Consider the following 19,241-nt stretch of genomic DNA (forward strand, 5'->3'; position numbering starts at 1 on the left):
CTAACGGTCATGTCATCACTCTAAAGAGAGTTGGATAAAAAATGACAATAGTTAATATGCTGTATAACTTGAATGACCAATTTAATATTTAAAAAATATTTTAAATAAACAATTTAACTATCAAGTATTTGGCCAATAAATTTTTGAAAACATCCCATTAATTCAAAGTTTATGACATTGATAGGAAAGTCTAGTCAAAAAGTTATTGAGGTGAAACACTTGGTTAGTTGACTTATCTTGATATTGATGCTACATTTCAATATCCTTAAATTTCTTGTAGAGTATCATATATTCAAAGGTTATACTATAATATTAATAGAGGTTGAATAGTTGAAAAGATTTGATTAAAAGACATAACGAGCTGGATAACCTAAGTTTGAACTTAAATTAAAACTAAAACTAATAATTAACAATTAATTACTAATATTTGTCTATCCAAAAAATATTGTAGTACAATAGAAGATACTCATATATTGAAGCAAGAACACTGTTATATATTGCAGAAGATAATGAATTAATTAATCAAAGTAATTAACCATACAAACACAAACATAAACATTTAGTAACAATCTACATTTGTCAATTTCATTCAAGAAAAAGATAAGTGAAAAATCTAACAATAAAGGAGATTTTTCTTTTAGAGTCAAAAAGTTGTGAAATACTTAAACACAAAATGCAAATAATTTGTACAACAAAATACTCAGATCCTAATTCCTAAGGGATCTAACAGAAATTACAAGAGAACAAAACAATAATCCAAATTAACAAGCAAAATCCTAACACAAATTCACTTAACTTATCTCAAATCCAATCATGAACAAAACAAGAAAAACAAAAAGAGAGAAGAAGAAAAATTAGTCCATTCCTCTAAATATGCCAATTTCCAAATCTTAGTAACTTGAGCTTCCTTCATTCACCATTTCCTATTTTACACCAAAAAAAAAACATAAATTAAATACAAAATATATTTAAAAAATGGAGAAAAATAAATAAAGAAATAAATGATTTATAATTAATTACCTGAGAAGAGAAATTAAATTGAGATCCTTCATTAGGTCTTCTTAAATCAGAAGCTTCATTTTTCTCAGCTTTTTTAGAGCCAATGTGACTTTTTCTAAGTCCTAAAAGTCCCTTCCACCTACCCTTTGGAGGCCTTAAAGAAAAACCATCATATTCATCATCATTATGAAGAAGTTCTTGTTTAAGAGTAGTAGTAGTAGTAGCACCTCTTTGCACCTTAGTATCTTTGTAAGGTAACAATCTACCCTTAGAGAAGAGTTCATCAGCACTCATCATTGAGTAATTTGTGACAGAAAATTCAAAATCTGAGGAAACTGGTTGTGTGCTGTTGGATTTGGAACCTCTTTCTTGTTTCATGGCTTGTTGGAGATCTACAAAGTCATTTGAGAAAGAGATTCTTGGACTCATTGGAGCACAATGATGAGGATGATTATGATGATGACCGTTTTGTTCGGATGAGTTGTACATCATGTCTAAACTTGCCATGAGATTTTAGAACATTGTCTATAAATTCGATTTAAAAAGAATAACAAAATGGATATGTGAGAAGTTGGAACAATAAATTCTAGTTGGGACCCCCCCTTTTTTCTCACTCTTGTAACCCCACTTACCACCAGATGCTTGTATTTATATATGACACAGAAGGGATCTTCTTTTGATTTTTTCATTTCAATTTTCTTTACAAATAAAAATACTAGTATAATATATATTATACGTCAAATTAAGTGTATTTTGAATCGGTTTAACATTTAGAGAATTCAAATATTTTGGAAAAACTCGGGTACAAATCCTAGTTAAATTTTGTTGGAGTTTCAAAAAAGTCTATAATATCATGGAAGATTATTTTATTGGACTAAAAACAATTACAATTGAATTTAGATAAGATATTTTTCACTTAACACATTAGGTATATAGTATACATCAAACTAAGTGTATTTTGAATGGTTAAGGAACTTGGATTCTTTCAACATTTTGAGGGTTTAAATATTTTGAAAAAACTTGAGTACAAATCCTTATTAAATTTTGTCGGAGTTTTAAGGGAGGCTATAATACCAATTAAGATATTTTATTGGGTTAAAATTTATTACAAAATTTGAGTTTAGACACGATATTTAGATTTAAAGTCTAAAAGAATATATAAGGACCACCTTACTTATATTTTGTTCAACTTTCATTTTTCTATTCAATATTAAATTTTTACTCCGCTTGACATATCAACATCATTTTTTTAAAATGTAAGACTCTCAACGTTCTTAATTAATGTTACCCTAAAAATAATCATGTTCTTCCCTTAAGTCGAATGAGACTGTGAGAGTATTGTTGAAACTTTCAGGTACAACTTACAATACTTATGTAGATGACCCTATTGCACTAAGAGCAAGCATGCAAAGGGGACATAGACACCACACCTTCACCTAAGATCTGAATACATTAGGTATATGAATTATCCTACTTAAATGTTATTCAATCTCAAAAAATTTATCCAACTTAATATTTATAACTTACACTTTACGCATCAATATACCTTACTTATAGTTATCAGTCGAACTTTAAAATATAGGGTTTTTCGTCATAATATTTCAGGGTTAAAACCAAACAAATAAGTTTAATTTTTAGTACATATGTTTGTAAATTCATAATTGATAAAGATAGTCCTTAAAAGCATTTAACAATATACAAAGAACTAGTCTTTGTGGTAGATATACCGAAAATGGACTAGTCATGGGTCCACTTTTAAAGTTTCTTCAAGATAATGAGTCAATTTTCCAATACACCGCATATGTTGGTTCTATAAGCGTATATATTGAACCGTGTTTCAATGATATCTTTTGTGCTATTCAAAGATTGAAAATCAAGTTTACTTAAATTACGTGTTGGGGGTCCGTCTGAAACAATGGTTTTAAAGTTACAAGAAATGAAACTAGTTATCGACCAGGATCTTAGAGTGTTTTTAGGTGGTTGGGGGAGACAACTAGTTATCAATCAGGATCTTAGGGTGTTTTTTCAGTCTTGTTTTCTTTAGGAGATAAAATTAGGTTGAGAGGCGACTACCTTATGAATTGGCATTTAGTCATCTGGTCTTTTTGAAAAGTCCGTAATGATGTAATATGTCATGGAGTCACAATAACAGCGAAAGGAGTATAGGAATATAGCATTTGTTTGGCATCAAAATGGTTTTGGGGTAGGATAGGGGAGAATTATTACCCCTTCATGGATTAGCTTCAGAATCATATTTTTTACCTGCACCTGTAGCGGGTCGAGGGTTTGTCCTTTTTTAAGTGTGGTGGTGGATCTCCAATTTCTCTTTTGTTAAGATCAATGGTAGATCTAGTTGGTTCAAAATTTAGCTTGCGGTATCGAAGTGGTTCTTTAATAGTTGTGGTGGTGTTTTGTTTGATTTATTTGTTTCAGTGCTTGTATGTTTTTGTCTTGGTTTGAATTTCTATTGTTGATTATTTTTTACTCTTTCTTATAATTATACATAATTATTGTTATCAAAATAAATTAATCATTAAATTACTTTCTGTTGGAACATAATATTCAAATATGGGGAGATGAATTTGAAAAAGTTCCTTAAGTCAAGTCTCACATTGTGTGTTAGTTGAAAAAATTTCTTAGTCCCATATTGCTTAGGTGAGATATATTTCATTCCTCACTTCATTATATAAGGAAATTCCCTGTTTCATTTCAAAATACACCAAAAACTTATTCTGAGTTTTTCCTTCCTCACTCTCATAACTCTGCGTCTTTTGAATTGTCGAAGCGCCAAGCTCTCCCCCTTTCTTTCTACTCGTTGAATTTTTTGAGTATTTTCTTGAATTCTCCTTAGAGAATTATGTTAATTTCTCCTCGTTTAAGTTGAGAAATTATCAAGTATAATTTTTGGATTCTCTTTAGAGAATTATTCGAATTTCTCTTTGTTTGAGAAATCATTTTGAGTGGTCAAATGACCATTATTGAATTCTCTTTGGAGAATTATTGAAATTTCTCTTAGTTTGAGAGATTATTACGATTGGTCGTTATACCAGATACTACAAGCGGTATTTATACCATATTGAAATGGTCTTTGTACCATCAAAGAATGTATTTCTAGACCTATTATCTACTGTGTAATTAGTAAGCGTACAGTATAGAACTGGGTTGTTTTATCCTAGAGGCCACGCGATAGTTTGACTACTTTGCATAACTCTGGGCAGTGTCGCGAAACGTCTTAAAGAGAGCGACCTAGTATGCGAGTAATTTCTTATGTGGCTAATTTTCAAAATTGTAAAACAACAATTTAAGACGTTTCGAACTGCCATCGCTATAGATGAAATTAACGGTAAAAAAATATTGATTTAGATGGAACACTTAAAAGTATAGAAGTTGAATATGCTGCACATAGTAAAGGGAACATTTACAGCTCAAGAAAGAAATCACCTTATGGAAAGAGAATGATTATAAAATTGTATTGTGAATGGACTTACAGATGATCTGTGATTATTACAGTAGTTGCGATACTGTAAAATAGGTTTGGGATGCTCTAGAAAACAAGTGTGACACGAAGAAGCTAGAGCAAAAGAGTATGTAGGTAGTCGCTATCTCAAGTATTAGATGGTATATATGAAAGATCTGTGGAGACTCAATGTCACGAACTTTAAAAGATTTCTTATGAGATCATCACAAAATGTATGTGTTTAGATGAACCATTTTAAATTTCCTTTATTATTGACAAACTGCCTCATAGTTTGAAAGTTTTTAAAATTATGCTTTGCTACAAAATAAAAGAATTTTTAATTGAGAGTCTGATTATTTGCCTGAAGAAGAATCTTAGAAACATGATCAAAGAGAAAAAATATTGGTTGTTTCAAACAACAAAAATAAATTTGGTGTAGTTCTGAAGCCATTTGGAAAATAATTAAAGAATCAGAACCGCAATGTTATGAACCGAATTAAGAATGAGAACCCTTCAAGGGCCCCAATTACTCCAATTGATAGGAAACAACCACCACCATAACAAAATGGCAATGATGTTTCCTCTTAATTCAAGTGTGGAAATCTATGTCATATGAATAAAAAATGTAAGACCATGCTGGAACCTCGTGCTACCCATAATGCACATGTTAACTTGACTGATGAGCAATTTATTGCTTTGATCACTGAAATCAATGTGATTGGTGATTCTGATGGGTGGTGGTTAAACATTGGCTTCTCTCGTCATGTCTGTTATGATCGTGCAATGTTTAAAACATACACGAATAAGAAAGTGTTGTTGGGAGTTGCCCACACCATTAATGTTGTCGGTATTGGAGAAGTGGAACATAGTCCACCTCTGAATAAACTGTAATCTTGAAGGATGTCATGTATACTTTGGAGATTATAAAGAATCTTGTTTGTGGTTTTCTTCTGAATAAGGCATGGTTTAGTCAATCTATTGGGGTGATTTGTACATAATCACTAAAAATGATATTTTTGTGAAACTGTTATGTTTAAGACTTTTGCAAATAAAATTGAAATTCAATTCAGTAACAAGATTAAGAGAATTTGTGGTGATAAGAGAACTAAATATTATTTTAGTTTATTTAATTAATTTTATAAATAATATTGAATTGTACATGAAACAAATCTACCATATTCTCCTGAAATGAATGATAAAGCAGATAGAAAGAATAAAACTCTTACTGAACTAGTTGTTGTTATGATGTTGAATTTTAGTGTTGCATCTCACTGGTGGAGGGAAATTTTGTTGACCGTTTTCTATGTCCTGAATAGAGTTTCCAAGTCAAAAAGTAAGATCTCTCCTTATGATATATTAAAGAAAAGACAACCAACCTTGTCTTATTTATGAACTTGGGACTGTCTGGCTTATGTCAGAATTCTGGATCTGAAGCGAGTCAAACTCTTTAATAGAGCCTATGAATGTTTATTCATTGGGTATGCAACAAATAGTAAAGCATATAGGTGTTATGACCTAAATGCTAAAGTGATCATAAAATCGAATGATGTTGAATTCTATGAAGACAAACTTCCTTTCAAATTGAGAAATAGTGGGGGCACTGAATCGAATCATATTCCTGTGATAAGAAACACTGAAACCAACAATGAAGTAGACATAAAACTTCGACGAAGTAAAATAGTAAGAGTTGTTAAAGACTATGAGCCTGATTATGTGGCTTATAATGTAGAAGAAGATCTAATAAATCTTCAAGAAGCCTTGTCATCTCTGGATGCAGATTTGTGGCAAGAAGCTATTTGTGATAAGATAGATTCTTTGGAATCTAACATGACATTGCAATTAGTAGACTTGCCTCATGGTTGTAAACTAATCGTTTGTAAACGTGTTTTGAAAAAGAAACTAAAACCTGATGGAACAATTGATAAGTATGAGGCTCGCCTTGTAGCCAAAGGTTTTAGACAAAGAGAAAATATAGATTTCTTCGATACTTTTTCTCCAGGCACTTGAATTACATCCATTAGGGTACTCATTTCAATGGATGTTATTTATAACTTAATAGTACACCAAATGGATGTTAAAAAAACTTTTTTAAACGGTGACTTAAAAGAAGAAATATATATGGACCAACTAGAAGGTTTGTAATTCATAGGTAAGAAAACAAGGTTTGTAAGTTAGATAAGTCTTTGTATGGTCTAAAACAAGGTCCAACGCAATGACATAAGAAGTTTGATAACTTAATGATATCTATTGGGTACAAAGTGAATGAAAGTGACAAATGAATTTATTACAAATCTGAGAATCGCATTTGCATTATCATATCTCTCTATGTAGACGATCTACTCATATTTGGATCAAACATTCAGGCCGTACATGGTGTGAAACCATTGGTGTGGAACAAATTTGATATAAAAGACCTCAGAGAAGAGAATATGATTCTTTGTATCAAGATCACGATATTCGAGCAAGGAATTTCTTGGGATCAATCACACTATATGGAAAAGATCTTAAAGAAATATAATTACTTTGACTGTAAACCTGCGAGCACACCATATGATCCAAGTGTGAAACTATTTAAGAACACTTATGAAAGTGCAAGACAAATAGAATATGCGAGCATCATTGGCAGTCTTAGGTATGTCATTGATTGTAATAGACCCGACATTTCATATGTCATAGGATTGTTGTGTAGGTTTACTAGTAGACCGAGTAACGAGCATTGGCAAGCTATTGAGCGAGTCATGTAGTATTTTAAAAAGACTATGAATCTTGATTTTCATTATCATAGATTTCCTGTTGTACTTGAAGGATACAGTGGTGTAGATTATAATACCTTATCAGATGATTCTAAAGCATCTAGTGGTTATGTATTAATATAGCTAGAGGAGTTGTATCCTGTAAATCAAAGAAACAGACTATCCTGGCTCAGTCCACGATGGAGCCTGAGATGATAGCATTAGCGATTGCTAATGAAGAAGCAGGTTGGTTAAGATGCTTGTTAACTAAGACCCTTTAATGGGAAAAACTTATGTCGGTTGTGTTGATCCACTGTGATAGTACCGCGACTATTGCAAAAATTGAGAACCATTATTAAAATGGTAAAAGACGTCAAATAAGAAGGAATCACAACACCGTCAAATATGTATCTCTAAAGGAGTTGTAAGAATGGCCCATGTACGCACTGATGTAAATTTAGCAGATCCTTTGACGAAAGAAGTAGTTAGAGAGAAAGTCCATAATACATCAAAGAAGATGAGACTATTGTCTATAGAGAAATGAGTTTCTCATGATGATAATTTGATCTAAATGACTGGAGATCCGAAGAAATAGGTTCAATGAGTAAGAAAAAGTTGTGAGTAATATGAGATGGTCATGCTAGAGCAAATAAGAGAAGTATGAATCCTGAAGTGATAAAAAGATGAGATAATAGAAAATCTTAATGAGATTTATACTTTGTATGAGGGAGTATATATACTACATGAGTACTCTTGATAGACTCACCTATGTGATTGTGGAACTTAGGCCGATTCCTATGAAATTACGAGGCATAATTCCTAGAGCTTTCACTAAATCAGGATACACGTGCATGACCATTAAAGCATGGGATATTAGAATACACCTTAAGAAAAGATTGTGTACGGGTTTGATGTATGAGATAGAGTTAAGACAATTGTGACACTCTTGTTGAATCGGAATCCTACTTGCTACACAAAGGTTCAAGTCGTAGGCACATTTGTTTATGCACAATCTTATAACGTTTGACGATACTTCTGTAACACTTTTTTAAATTCAAGTGGGGGATTGTTGGAATATTATGTCAATATTCAAATATAGGGAGATGAATTTGAAAAAGTTCCTTAAGTCAAGTCTCACTTGTGTGTTAGTTGAAAAAATTTCTTTGTCCCACATTGCTTAGATGAGATATATTTCATTCCTCACTTCATTGTATTTATATCTTATTCAAATGATCTTTGTATTTATACCTTAGTATTCAAATGATCTTAGTATTTATACCTTATTCAAATGATCTTTGTATTTATACATTAGTATTTAAATGATCTTAATTTTATACCTTATTCAAATCATCTTTGTATTTATACCTTAGTATTCAAATGATCTTAGTATTTATACCTTGTTCAAATCATCTTTGTATTTATACCTTAGTATTTAAATGATCTTAGTTTTATACCTTATTCAAATCATCTTTGTATTTATACCTTAGTATTCAAATGATCTTAGTATTTATACCTTATTCAAATGATCTTTGTACCATTAGAGAGTGTATTTTTAGATCAATTATCTACCGTGTAAGTAGAAATCATACAATATAGAATTGAGTTGTTTTATTCTAGAGATGGCGCGGTAGTTCAAATGCTTTGCATAATTTTAGACAATATCGCAAAACATCTTAAAGAGAGCGACCTAGTATGCGACTCGATCCGATAATTTCATCGGTGCCTAATTTTCAAAATTGTGGATAAGGATTTTCTCCTTTCTTACCAAGTCACCCTAAAATAAACATAGATTATATGAGTTTATTCATTAAAAGCAGACCACCTTATAAAATTTAGAAGAATCTCAACATTTAAAACAATTATTAATGGTTAGAGAAGTGTGTGTTTTGATTTGTTTTAGTCTCAACGAGAGTCTACAGGTTTTGGTTTTAGAAGATTTGAGAAATCTTAACATGAGACAGATTGAGTATTATTTAGATATCATGCCGGTGACATGATGTTTTGTCATGACATGTTAATTTGGCATTGAATGACGGTCAATCTTCAACATACATGTACAGTCTCTCCAGTTATATTGCTACTATTCCTTGGACACAAGTGAAGGAAAGTGCCAAGAAAATGTCTATTCATTAGTGTAGTTTAGTGGTAACTGGCGAATACAAATGAAAAATGCAAAGCTCTCCTTTTTAGACCATTCCCTTGTTTTTCCCAGTAGTAATTATCTTAAACAAACTCTTGACAAGATTCGAAGAACTAACACATGCATTAGCATTATCCTCTTCTTTTTTACAGCTGTTGGCAATAGCTGGAGTTTGTCGGTCACAAATAAATGGTATCTCCGTAAAATTCATTTTAAAAATCATAATTTAGTGTTGTTGGCTTGCTGCAAAACCAATCAATGAAAGGCTTTACTAGTAGCATTTGTGGCACAGAAAGCAACAGCAGTGACATTAAAGAGATTAAATGAAACGAAAAAAACTATTTTCAATAGAGTTTCATGAGTAAATAAAGTGACAGAGTTACGGTTACAGTGGCATGCATGCAGAGAACAGCACTGCTATGGTATTATTGACCAACCTAGCTTTGACTCAAATATTATTAGTACTAACAAACAACCAATGGATTGCGCTGGCGATACCGATGGATCAATATTACTATTAGTACTTGAGCCAGACTATGTTCATCCTCAAAATCTCATGTTCGAATCTCGTTAGATATTATCAACCGTTAATTGATGGTGGAATTGATCTCTGCGACAATAGAATAACTATATTATTATCTTATAAATGAATTATATATATATATATATATATATATATATATATATATATATATATATATATATATATATATATATATATATATATATATATATATATAGGCTAGAAACAGTGTGAAGGAGTAAGAATTACTCGGTCCTCACTCATGACCAAGAATTAGAAAAGCCTGTAGTAACATGCAGAAAAGGACAGAAAAGGTACTAGTAATATTTACTACTAGTACTATTATTTTTTATTTTTGAAAAAAAACTTGGAGGTAGCAAAGGACATGGTTGTCACTCACGTGGTTCAACATTTTTTGAAGTAGTTAACATAATGGGGTTATCACACGTGGCTGATTATGAGTGATGGAAAGTTTGTAACATGGACCAGTCAAAGAGATGAGCATTTTCTTGAACAGTCAAAAACTGTTGGATTTGGCATCATCTCCGTTTTGGTCTCCCATTTTGTAAGCAACTAGTGTCATCTTATTGGCTGTGGTAATATCTAAACCTAAGTTTATTTGATTATTTCTTCTTGTTTAGTTATTGTGTATGTTCATTTCCCAATGTCGGATCAGAAATTAAAAGAAGCAACTTTTTTTTTTATCATGCTTATCCTTTGTGCTACCAGCTGTATGTGTTGTCAACTGAGTTATTTTTTGCGTGTTCAGGTTAGATTCGAACGCATAAATTTGGTTAAGTTGGAGTAAGATAATTGTAGAGTTGAAATTTATCATTGATTATGGAAGGGTTGGGGTAAGAAAAAACAAAATGTCTGCAGAGTAACGGTTGTTTTGTTTGAAAGAAAAACGTGTAATTATTTTTGGAGACAGAGATGGACCTACGATATAAAGAAACACATTCCAAAAGTCCTAATTCTGTGAAGGGCCTTTTTTCTGAGGCAGTACTTGGTCTGTGATATAAGTTAAAATAGGGCAAGTCACGCTTGCTGAATCTATTAATTAATATCATCACTTTTTTATGCTTGTGCCAGATGTGTTGGTAGCTTGCTAGTGCCTTACTTCAAGTCATTCTCATCCTCTCCTTATGAGGTATGGTCATGGGGCAACCAACTGAGTTTGCAATAGTAATAAATACAATGAGTAAAAATCAAAGTAACACAAATTAATGATTGAGTTTGATTTTTTTTTTATAGATTAACTTCCTTTATCTTACAAATAGATTTTAATGTGGATTATGTTTGGTATAAAAATTCAATTTGGTATTTGAGAGATAATAGTATTAATATTCGGGTATAAGATAAAGTTTGAAAAGAGTTTACAAATATTGATAAGGTTGAATCTTTTCATCTTTTCAAATACATTTTAGAAGGAATATTGAATTGAATTGACTATTTTTCATATGCAGTGTTTCATCCTAGAACAGAACGATGATTTAAGAGGTTGAATTGATGCAATTTTGTGGTGATCCTAGGTTCTAATCACCAATACACAGTGTCAACGGAAAATGAAATTCATATTTAAAAAATGGCGCGTTAATTCCTTTAAACAGAAGAGTTGGTTAGCAACTGAAATGTGAAAATGAACGTGAAAAGTGGAAGATCATTGAATGAATCTGGACGATGGAAAAGAATTCTGCCTACAAAATATAGAGTTCATCTATTTCACTTAGTCACTTCTCCCCCTTAGCGTGTTGGGCCTTTATACCTTTTAGGTCATGCGGTCAACCCATAATAGTTGTCATCAAACCCTTGTCTTATGTTGTGTAGAGTAACGGATTTGTAATGGATATGCATGGCCACGGGGCGGGGCGGAGGCGGAATTAAGCATTACCATCCCCGCCCTCGCCTCTTTGTACCAGCCACACCCCCGCCCCTGCCCCCAGTCAAGGGTAACAAATGGCCGCCGACCTCCTCCCCCAACAAGGAACGGGTTTCCCTACCCCCACCCTGCCCCCATCTGAAGAAACTGTAACTTTTTAAAATGATGTATTTTTCATAACAACAAAAATCAATAATTAAACTAAATATTTGACCATTTTAATACTAATGATAATACTTGATCATTTATTTAATATATACTTTTTTTTAAAAGTGAATAATAACTCAAATAAATTTGCTATCTTAAGATTAAGAAAAGTAAACGGATAGTAAAATGATTAAAAATAAAGATAATAAACAAATTTAATAGGTCGAGGCCAGAGCGCGGTGAGTGTGGGACGGGTACTAGCATTTCTTATATCCACCCAAGCAATTAAAAATCAGATTTTCCTTGCACCTGCCCCTGCCTTATTTAAATCGGTTTTCCCCGTTGAATTCGGGGCGGGGCGGTCGGATTTGATTGAAGGAAGATTTTTTCGTCATGTCTAGGAATGGATGACTTCACTCGTCGATGAAGTTATCATGTGGGAATATATGATGGAACAACACCATTCCCGGGAAATAACAAATTTGTGATAATACTCTTACGTGGCGCTGTGAGGTGCGGGGTATGATTGACATGTATCCCCATTATAGCTAGCAATCATATTTTGCCTCTATTGAGGGTACTCAAGTGTCTTTCAAACAGTTTCAGGCTAATCTCAATTTTTGATGGTGGGGAGTGATCGTACGACCTTCAACTTTCTAAAGGAGTCTACAACGTTATTGAAGCGTCATTGACGTCTTTTACTAGTTGTTTATTGACTTTGCAAAAAAAAATCCTTCCCTCATTCACCTTTCTTTTTGGAGACTCTCTGGGACGAGTGTTGATTAGTGCCTGAGAAATTTTGTCCATCGATTTTGTTTCACGTGCTCAATTTTCTGCTTGAACTCATACGTTCTTCCTTATGAGTTTTTTTGTCTTCTTCTTTATTTACCCATATAAGGGTTTTTGGTGCTTTGAACTTGTTGGCCTTTATTTTCATTCATGCGTTCATTTCTTGACATATTTAATCATGATTATTACGTTGTCCCAACTAAGAAGGTCGATAAATACATTTTTGGGGTTTGGGTAAACTCTGAGATATTAGACGTTGCTTCCATTTTCGCTCGTGGAAACGTTTTTGCTCAAGCCATGGTTGGCGTAGTTTCGTTAGAAGATTGAGGTGTTATTCCTCCATATGAATATCAAAGTGTTTCTGGTTAGTATGGTGGGTGTACGATCCGATTCCATGAGTTCTTGCTCTCCCTCATTGGATATCGACTTCCCTTTAATGAGTTTCAAGTCAGTGTTCTGAACCAGTTCCTCATATCTCCATCGCAATTCTACCATGTGAGTTGGGCGTTCGTTAAGGTTTTTAAGTACTAGTGAAAATATAAAGGTAGTAAGCCGACAATCACATTTTTCTTCCACCTCTTCAAAGTTCAAAGTGGTTCCAAATATCTGAATGGTTCTAGTTTGGTTTCTCCAAGGAAAAGTATTAAATACTTTGAGACTTATTTTGATAGTGTGAAATATTTGAAGGACAATTTCTTTTTGGTAGTTCCTCTTAACATGGAAGCCCACTCGTAGACCTTTGGACTAGATCTTGACGCCCATTCTACGTGCACAAATCTCTTTTGCAAATTATGGACTCCGAGTCATTTTCTAACTAGAGTTAGGATGTACCATTACCGGGAGGAAAATTTGTACGAAGAGGAGGTGTATTTGAAGGCTTAACTAGTTTCCTTTTATCAAGAACTTTACTATGTATGTGGGGTTGTTACGTCTGATCCGACCTTTAACAATCGACTAAAAAGGTGTATTTAAATTCGTTGGATTATGGATGCCAAGTCCAAAGATAATATGAGTGAAATTTATGGTGTGAAACTTTAGAATTTTGTCATTCTTCTTTCTTTTCCTTGATCTTTCAAAATGTCTTTTATTTTCTAGAGAGGCCATGAGGAAGTAAATTCAGGCGACTGTCGTATTGATTTGGATTCTAAACACGCCCTCATCCAGGGGGTTTCTTCTTCGGGTACACCTGTTGAGACCCATTCAGGCTTGATCGTCGGACATATCACTCAAGTAATTTCTAATTACGTCATAAATGTGACCATGGCTTCTCCTAACCGTGCCTTGGCGGAATAAGCTCCTGCATACCCTCGTCAGGATAGGGGGGAATTTTCCCTCCCATCCCTGAGTCGGAAGAGGTACGAGATGAGGGTCCTCTTCGTAAGCTCCTTCAAAGGTATAGCTCCTTAAGCGTGCACCCTGTTACACTTGGATTTTTCAGCTAGTAAAAAGTCAACAAATAATGTCAATGAAAGGGCATTTGCTGCGAGAAAGCATTAATGAAGTGTTTTAAAGAGAATTAATGATGAAACATCGACAAACTAATAATCAGGGATCGAATGAGCCGTCGACACAGGGAAATATGGTTTGGAGGAATCTCAGGGATAAATTCCCAAGACTTGGATCACTTAGAAATATGTCCAGAATCTTGAAAAGGGTATTCGACAGAGGCCTTTATTTCAGCAAGAAGACCAGTTGAATGAAACACATAAAATGAAAGACTTGGTAAATTTATAAGTCTAGAGTCCTTGACAGGCAGCGTCGATAGTATGTTAGAGCGGTTACCATCAGAGGTTCATGAGGAAGTTGGAAGCAATTACAACTTAGCATGGGTTTTAGACATATATTGTTGTGGATGACACATAAGCACACTAGCGGGAGCCTGAAGATTGAATGTTGAGTGAATGCAGTAACTCCCTAGTGGTCATAACCGTCGTCAACGGTTACTTTGTAAATAGAATAAATACTGATGCATACATGGGATCAAGGGTCGCGAAATTTCATACATACTCTTCATACCACTGGAGTACCCGAGTCAAAGAGCTAAATAGTTGAGCGAGAAATATGTATGTGTATGCGTCTAGTCTTTTTCATTAGTATTTTGTTTCTTTAAACATAATATGCACTTTTACTTTTGTTTTGTTTAATGTCATTTATTGCATTTTACCTTGTCATTTATCTCAACTTAACTTCATTTAAAGTCTTTTTCTATGTTGTTATCATTCACGTGATGACTGCATTCAATTCACATGCACGTGTATTCACACAAATCATTTTCACAAATTGCTTTGGAGATTTTTCGAGTTAATCTCACAGATTTTCTAAACTGGTGATTATTTACCAAAAACACCGTTAGACAAATCGGAACACCTGGTGGGACCCTTTTGTGACAATATTTTTGCAGAAAAGAGGCGTCTTACATTATTTTCTTCGTAGGGTCTCTCCATTTGTGAGGTCATGTGTTGTATGAACTTGAGGAGTGGTAAGAAACTTTCTGAAATGTCTCGTAAAAATCAAACCCATTCTTAGAGTAATACTCCAAACCTAGCGGTTACTAGTGTCATCAATTATGTGGCTCCAACTTTCACTCTTTAAGGATTAAACTACTTAATGAAAATCTATTAAACTACTTAATGAAAATCTATTAAATTAATTAGTGTCATCGATGCCTTTTTCAAGTAGGTGCTCCCTCTTGTTGCTTCTGTTTGCTTGGTTAGATGTTTGTGCTTCTTGGTTTTGTTGTTGCTCCTTCACCAACAGTTACCCCTAATCGACACTTGAGCAAACATGATAGGAAACAACTATATATATAATATAGACAAATGTACAAAGCTTAAAAAGATAGAACTATTGCAATGCTTTAATATCTAAACGCCAGCCCTTGACAACGACGTCATTTTGTTGACTTTAGTATTGCTATGAAGCGTAAGTATTTGTTTTGTTGTATCCACATGGACTGGTGCGATATCAATTTCGTTCAACAATTATTATTATGATTTCAAGTGGAAGTTTGAGAGATGTTTGTTACAAAGTGTAAATCAATAAATGATAGAAAATGTTTCAGAGATATGAGAGCTTGTCAGGATTGGATTTCATCCATCAATAGAATATGTAATTTACCAATCGGTTATACATTATCTAAACATTTATCAATATCATCACGTAGCTCGCCGACCGTGTTTATGTCTAAACTCATTATGAGAGTTCAACCATAATGTTGAACCGAAGATCACTCAACCTATTAAACAATACAGTAGCATTAATACTCGATACTCAAGTGAATGTTAAATATAAATCTATGTCTAGAGTTTAGCATCTAACCAATGATTATCCTAGATCGAGATTCAAAGAGTATTTCTCAATAACAGTTCAAATCAATATGTAAAACAAGTAAACAAGGATAACATCGATATAGAGCCATAAAGAGATTGTACACAATACCATAATCAATAAAAATACATATTATTACGAAGAAATTACATCCAATACCAACAAAAAAGGGATTCTTCTACACATGTTAGCTAGATACAAAGAGAAGAATGAAGATGAACATGCATCGATCGTGATTTTTCCCAACGATTAATGTGAATCCCGCTTCTGATATTCAAGAAGCACCCTCTCATGTTTGTTTCTAAGTTTATATCTCTCCAAAATGTAATATATTCCTAAAAATATGAAGTGTAAAGCTATTTATATAAATTTGAAAAAGCAGATCGCGCTTAGCCCCAGATTTGGCGCTAAGCGCAGCTAGCAGACAAATAAGTTAAATCGCCATAAATGGCGCTAAGCACCATGATGAGCGTTCTACCCTCTTCCTGGCCACCTCTAAGAATACTTTGAGTGTGCTAAGCCTCACCCGAAGCTTTGATTTCTTCCAAAAATTTCATGTTGAATCTATTTCTTGCGCTTATGATGTCTAAAGCTCCTCTAATACAAACATACCTACAAAAATGAGTTTCAAATGATCAATCTACATAATATTTACACATAATTTGAGGTTTTGACTTGTGAATCCAAAGAATAAAGCTAATAAGTGCCATTTTTTCATGCAAAAATTCACCATAATTTGACACTTATCAGCACACAAGTGAGAGCCTAAAGATTGAACAGGGAGTGAATGCAATAGTTCCCTAGTGGTCATAATCATCGTTAATTGTTACTTTGTAAATAGAATAAGTAGAAGACTCATACATGGGATCAAGGGTCACAAAATTGCGTACATACTCTCCATACCACTAGAATACCCGTGCCAAAGAGCAAAACAGTTGAGCGAGAAACATGTATGTGTCTGTGTCCAGTCTTTTTCATTAGTCTTTTGTTTCCTTAAAACGAACGTGTACTTTTAATTTTGCTTTGTTTAATTTTATTTATTGCATTTTACCTTTCCATTTATCTCAACTTAACTTCATTTAAAGTCTTTTTCTACGCTGTTATCATTCATGCGACGAATGTACTCAATTTACATGCATGTGTGTTCACACAAATCATTTGCACAAAATGTTTTGGATATTTTTCGAGTTAATCTCACAGACTTTCTAAACTCGTTATTGTTTACCAAAAGCACCGGTAAACACCCCTTCTCTGTTGACAGACATGAACCTTGTATTTCTAACATATTTGGGTCCAAGGACGAGTGATGAATTTTGTTCTTCACTTTCTGATGAAGATTACTCCTACTTCTCAGGGCTTTCTGATGAGGCTCATCAAAGAGTGTATGCCGAGTTGGCTTACCATGCTTGTCGGCCATCAACTATTCTAGATATTGGCGCTACCAGAAAAAAGTTCTCTTATCTTATCGTTTTCGTTAAGAGAGGGAAAAGTTGAAGAAACATGTTGATTAATTTTCCGTTGAAAGGAATAGATGCATGGAAGAGGTCCACGATGCTTCAAACTCGTTTCTTTCCATTGAACCTACTTCGGAACCCTTTTAGTATCCCTCATATCTGGTTGAAAAGGTGAAATGACTTATTCACGGGATAACTGAGAAGGATGAGACTTTAGAATAGGCGAATTAGTCCTTGGAGGTCGTTTGGAAAAGGAATGGGATCATGGATGAGGATAACCTTTCCCTTCTTAAAGAGCTAGCCAAGTCCTTGCAAGATGATTTATTTGTGGCTAGGTATGCTTTTGAGAATTCACTTCAGCAAATAAAACATTTCTATCTAAGTGGTTCCGTCTCTTGGTACCAGATCTGTCTTAAGTAGTGGTGGAAAAATGGGCCAGGCCCGCTGAGCATCTCGTTTTTCCCACACTTTAGTACATGGAGGGCCAAGGTTTTAGGCCCCATCCTCTTATGTGCTTGTCTCGCCCCATCTTTTTTTTCAAGTACGAACATTAACATAATTTTATGCATTTTTAGCCTTAAAAGATGCAGTGTCGCATGCTCATTTTTCCCACACTTTAGTGCATGGAGGGCCAAGGGTTTAGGCCTCACCCTCTTATGTGCTTGTCTCGCCCCACCCTTTTTTTTCAAGTACGGACATTAACATAATTTTATGCATTTTTAGCCTTAAAAGATGCAGTGTCATCCCGGCCCGCACTTTAGTACGGAGCAGACTAATGTTTTAGACCCACACCCTTAACTATGTTTGCCCCTTCCCTATCCCATTTTTCGGAGACTTTTGCAGGAAAGACATGCCCATTTTCCACCCCTAGTCATAACCAAGTTATTTAAGATGGGCAAGTGGTCCCTTTGGATGGGTAACCTTATATTCCCCCCTTTTTAGGCCGATTGTTCAAGTCTGGAATTTATGTGATATTGGTACCCTTATTCTACAATGTACATATGTGACACACGCACACACACATACGCACACACCCTCTCTCTCTCTCTCTCTCTCTCTCTCGCACACACACACACACACACACACCCACACCCACATTATTGCTTGTTCGCCTTATACCTACTTTGTGGTGTTGTTTATGTCCTTGAGTTTTTATCTCTAGAATTCAGATCTTTCTCCTGAGTTTTATGCTTGGAATATGTTTGACGTCTCAAGGTCGACATGTTGGCATATCTACCACGGTCTCTAGAATGGATAGCAATCAGGAGGGGAATAAACCAACTATTTTCCATTTTTAGGGCTTGATTTTATTGTGCTTGTGTGTCGATGTTGTGGGGTCTTACTTGCTTTAGTCATATTATGTTGAAGTTAATGACAACACCCCTAAGTCTTTTTGATAGGGCCTCGATCCTTGTGGTTGTACCATGGAATAATCATTACATTTGATGATAAAAAGGGAAAGAAAATTTAGTGAAAAATTCTTTATTTACTTCAATGGTCGTAGTAAATTATGTATGTAATGCTTTCTTTAATTTTTAATAAAGTTAATATGAAATTTAACATAACCGTATGGTGTTTCCACCGCTTGTTTGCTATGGGGATGGTGTCGCTACTTTCCTTCGACTTAGCTACTTTTGTTCGTCAACTCGAATTGTTGTGCTTTCCTAGTTAGAGGCTGAATGACCATATCCTTAAGTTACTCAATTAGTGAGGCTAAATTGATTTCCATGGTCTTAGAGGCACCTTCCTTCTGATATTTTTGTAAACCCTAGTAAAACTTTATTTTCTCCGGAC

General features: G+C 34.0%; 1 protein-coding gene across 1 annotated transcript; it reads right to left on the reverse strand.

The window, feature by feature from the left end:
- Positions 1-558: 558 nt before the first annotated feature.
- On the reverse strand, positions 559-1,613 carry LOC127120377 (uncharacterized). Its single transcript, XM_051050788.1, has 2 exons — positions 1,021-1,613; positions 559-923 (listed from the first exon to the last, which is right to left on the reverse strand). Exons 1-2 carry the CDS (start codon positions 1,504-1,506, stop codon positions 891-893), a joined length of 519 nt encoding a protein of 172 aa, XP_050906745.1. The 5' UTR covers positions 1,507-1,613; the 3' UTR covers positions 559-890.
- Between the last annotated feature and the right edge of the window lie 17,628 nt (positions 1,614-19,241).

Source organism: Lathyrus oleraceus, chromosome 2 (assembly GCF_024323335.1).
Source record: "Lathyrus oleraceus cultivar Zhongwan6 chromosome 2, CAAS_Psat_ZW6_1.0, whole genome shotgun sequence".
In the NCBI taxonomy this organism is placed as follows: Eukaryota; Viridiplantae; Streptophyta; class Magnoliopsida; order Fabales; family Fabaceae; genus Lathyrus; species Lathyrus oleraceus.